Raw genomic sequence first — 2,627 nt, forward strand, 5'->3', positions numbered from 1 at the left:
CAGCTGCCCGAGCCCTGAAGGTGAGCCGGTCCCCTCCCAGGCTGCTGCGGGTCCGTTCAGCTCCCCGTCTTGCCCTCTCCCGGCAGCAGCCCAGCTGCTGGAAGCTCTCCTTGTTGGGGCTTGATCGGAATCATCCACAGCTGCTCGGCGTGCCCCGACCCCCGGCACGCACGGATCAGCCCTCCCTCCCCACCGCCGCGTCTGGGGCTCAGCACCAGCTGGGTGGTTCAGGAGTCTCCTCCCAGCCGAACGCAGCCTCGTGTTATCAGCCCTAAGAAGGGATGGTTTGTTTGCCGCTGTGCTGAGATAAGGGCAGTGACATGCCCCTGAACTTCAGGAACGACCTGGCTGTTACTCCCCGACTGTGGCGTTTTGTTGCTGGTGATACGGTATCTTCCCCTGGCCACCCCGGCGCTCGGGGCGAGACGGTGCTGGGGTCCCATTGCTGCACCCCCGTGGCGCCGTCCTGCCTGGGCTTTCCAGGACCCGAAGAGCTGTGCTGCCGCACCCTGGAGCAAGTGGCAGCAGAATAGTTGAGTGCTGGGCTCTGGAGCCTCCATCTGATGGAGGCTGCTTATGGAGGACTTGGTTTCCTCCACCTGCAGCAAGGTGCGGGACCACCTTGGGACTGCCCCGGGACGCGGACCTCCTTGCAGCTGCTGCACGCCTGCTCACCATTCTTCCCTTCTCCCTTGCAGAGCACTACAAACATCACTGGTTTCCTGAGAAACCGTTCAAAGGTTCTGGCTATCGCTGCATCCGCATCAACCACAAAATGGACCCCATTATCAGCAAGGCAGCCAGCCAGATCGGACTCAGCCTCCCGCAGCTCTACCAGCTCCTGCCCAGCGAGCTCACGCTCTGGGTGGACCCTTACGAGGTCTCCTACCGCATCGGGGAGGATGGCTCCATCTGTGTCTTGTACGACGCAACTGCGACGAAACCTGCGAGCTCAAAGCCTGTGAGCTCCTACGGGATGCTCACCTGTAAGAACCAGATGATGCTGGGGCGCACCAGTCCTTCCAAAAACTACATCATGACTGTCTCCAGCTAAATACTCCTCTCGTCCTTACACTGCCAAGACACAGGCTACTGTATACCTCACCTGAGGATCTATTTTTAAGATGAAGAGCTATTTATATTTTTTAAAAAAATCCAAGAAAATCCAAAATTAAAATATCAAGCACCGCTCTGAACAGGAGCGGTGTTACAGGTGCCTTTTTTAAAGCTGTTGCAAGCTTAGGTTTTTATTATGAAGCCGATAACTACCTAATTAGTGTTGGATGGCAATTTTGGGCTGGCTGGCTGACTTGGGCTGCTTGGAATGGAGGATTAGAGGGGGGGAAAAGTCAGGCTGAGAATTGTGGCTTGGTGGTGGGAGATTCCTGTGTCACCTTGTCACCATCCTGGTCCCCACCAGTAGTGCCAAGTATTGCAATACTGTTGGAGAAGGGACAAAGGAATTGCTGTTTTCCCTCCTCTGACTCCTTCACTCCCCAGCTGCTCTGATCTCTCTGGCACCTGGATATCGTGTTTGGGGGAACCTTGCCTTGGGGCTGGGTGATGCTGGGAACCTGGGAATCCCTCTCCTTTGCTCTCTGGACCCGCTTCATGAGTGGTGCAGCTCTGCTCTGCTCTGCCCCACTCCCAGCACAAAGCCAGGGGAGCATGGCCGGTCTCCAACCCCCTCCACCTTTCCTGTTGTGTACCGTGTGGGTCTCGGTGTCTTGTGAGGTGGAGCGAGGCAGAGGTGTGCTGGGGTCAGGCTGTGCAGAGAACGTCCTCAGGATGAATACCGTAGCTACTGTGGTGGCACTGGAGTTGTGCTTGTTCCTGGTGCTGCCCAGTACCTGGCTGGCACCCCCTGCTTGCTGCTCACAGGGAAGGGTGCTCCAGGCCCTGGCACCAGCATGGAACAGCTGTGAATTACAAAACCTTTCTACTACCTGTGGCTTAGACGTCAGCCCTCGACCTGCTCTTGCGTGGCCTCTCTGTGCCCCAGGAGCGGAGTCTTGCCTCCTGCACAAGTTGCCTAATCCAGCGCTGATGACTTGCTGTGTCACTCCTCCAGAAGAGCTGAAGCAACTCGCCTTGTGCCCTAAGGTTGGTGTGTGAGAACCCCTTTGCCCTATCAGAATCAGAAGTATTGGGGGGCTCTTCCCCCTATGTGTGGGGTGCTCAGATGCTTTGGTGTCCTGATGCCGCTTTTAAAGTCTCAGCACTTCTTCCCCCTCTGGGTGATCTGCCCCGGTTTGCTGTCTCCACTGGTACCTTGGTAAGGGGCATCGTTGGGCTCTGATCTCTTGGCACAGAACTGTTTTGCACAATTAGCGCCTGGTCCCGTGCTCTGTCTGCTTGAGCAAAACTCCTCTTGGAATCCCAGTGGTACTTGTATTCAGGGAGACTTTGTGGTGTGCAGGATTTGGCCCTTAAACCGCTCTGGCTGCCTCCAGAGGGGGTGGGAGCTGACAGGGCTGCCCCAAGGACCTTACCTACCTGTGGGGAATGAGCCTTTACCAGGATGATGGATGTCCATTGCCTTTTTGCTTACCAGCCGGTGCTCCTCAGTGATCCTGGGAGAGGGGACTGAAACAGCGGGGCAGTGCTGTGATGGAACTTTCCCAGAC

At 56.6% G+C, this 2,627-nt stretch overlaps 1 protein-coding gene across 1 annotated transcript; it reads left to right on the forward strand.

Moving 5' to 3' along the window:
* Window positions 1-605: 605 nt before the first annotated feature.
* On the forward strand, window positions 606-1,054 carry BTG2 (BTG family, member 2; the record flags this gene model as incomplete). The annotated part of the gene is made up of 1 exon (XM_010141061.1): window positions 606-1,054. A coding segment is annotated over one exon (449 nt), but the record flags the coding sequence as incomplete, so codon positions are not given.
* Window positions 1,055-2,627: the final 1,573 nt, after the last annotated feature.

Source organism: Buceros rhinoceros, unplaced genomic scaffold, assembly GCF_000710305.1.
Source record: "Buceros rhinoceros silvestris isolate BGI_N320 unplaced genomic scaffold, ASM71030v1 scaffold12448, whole genome shotgun sequence".
NCBI classification, from domain to species: domain Eukaryota; kingdom Metazoa; phylum Chordata; class Aves; order Bucerotiformes; family Bucerotidae; genus Buceros; species Buceros rhinoceros.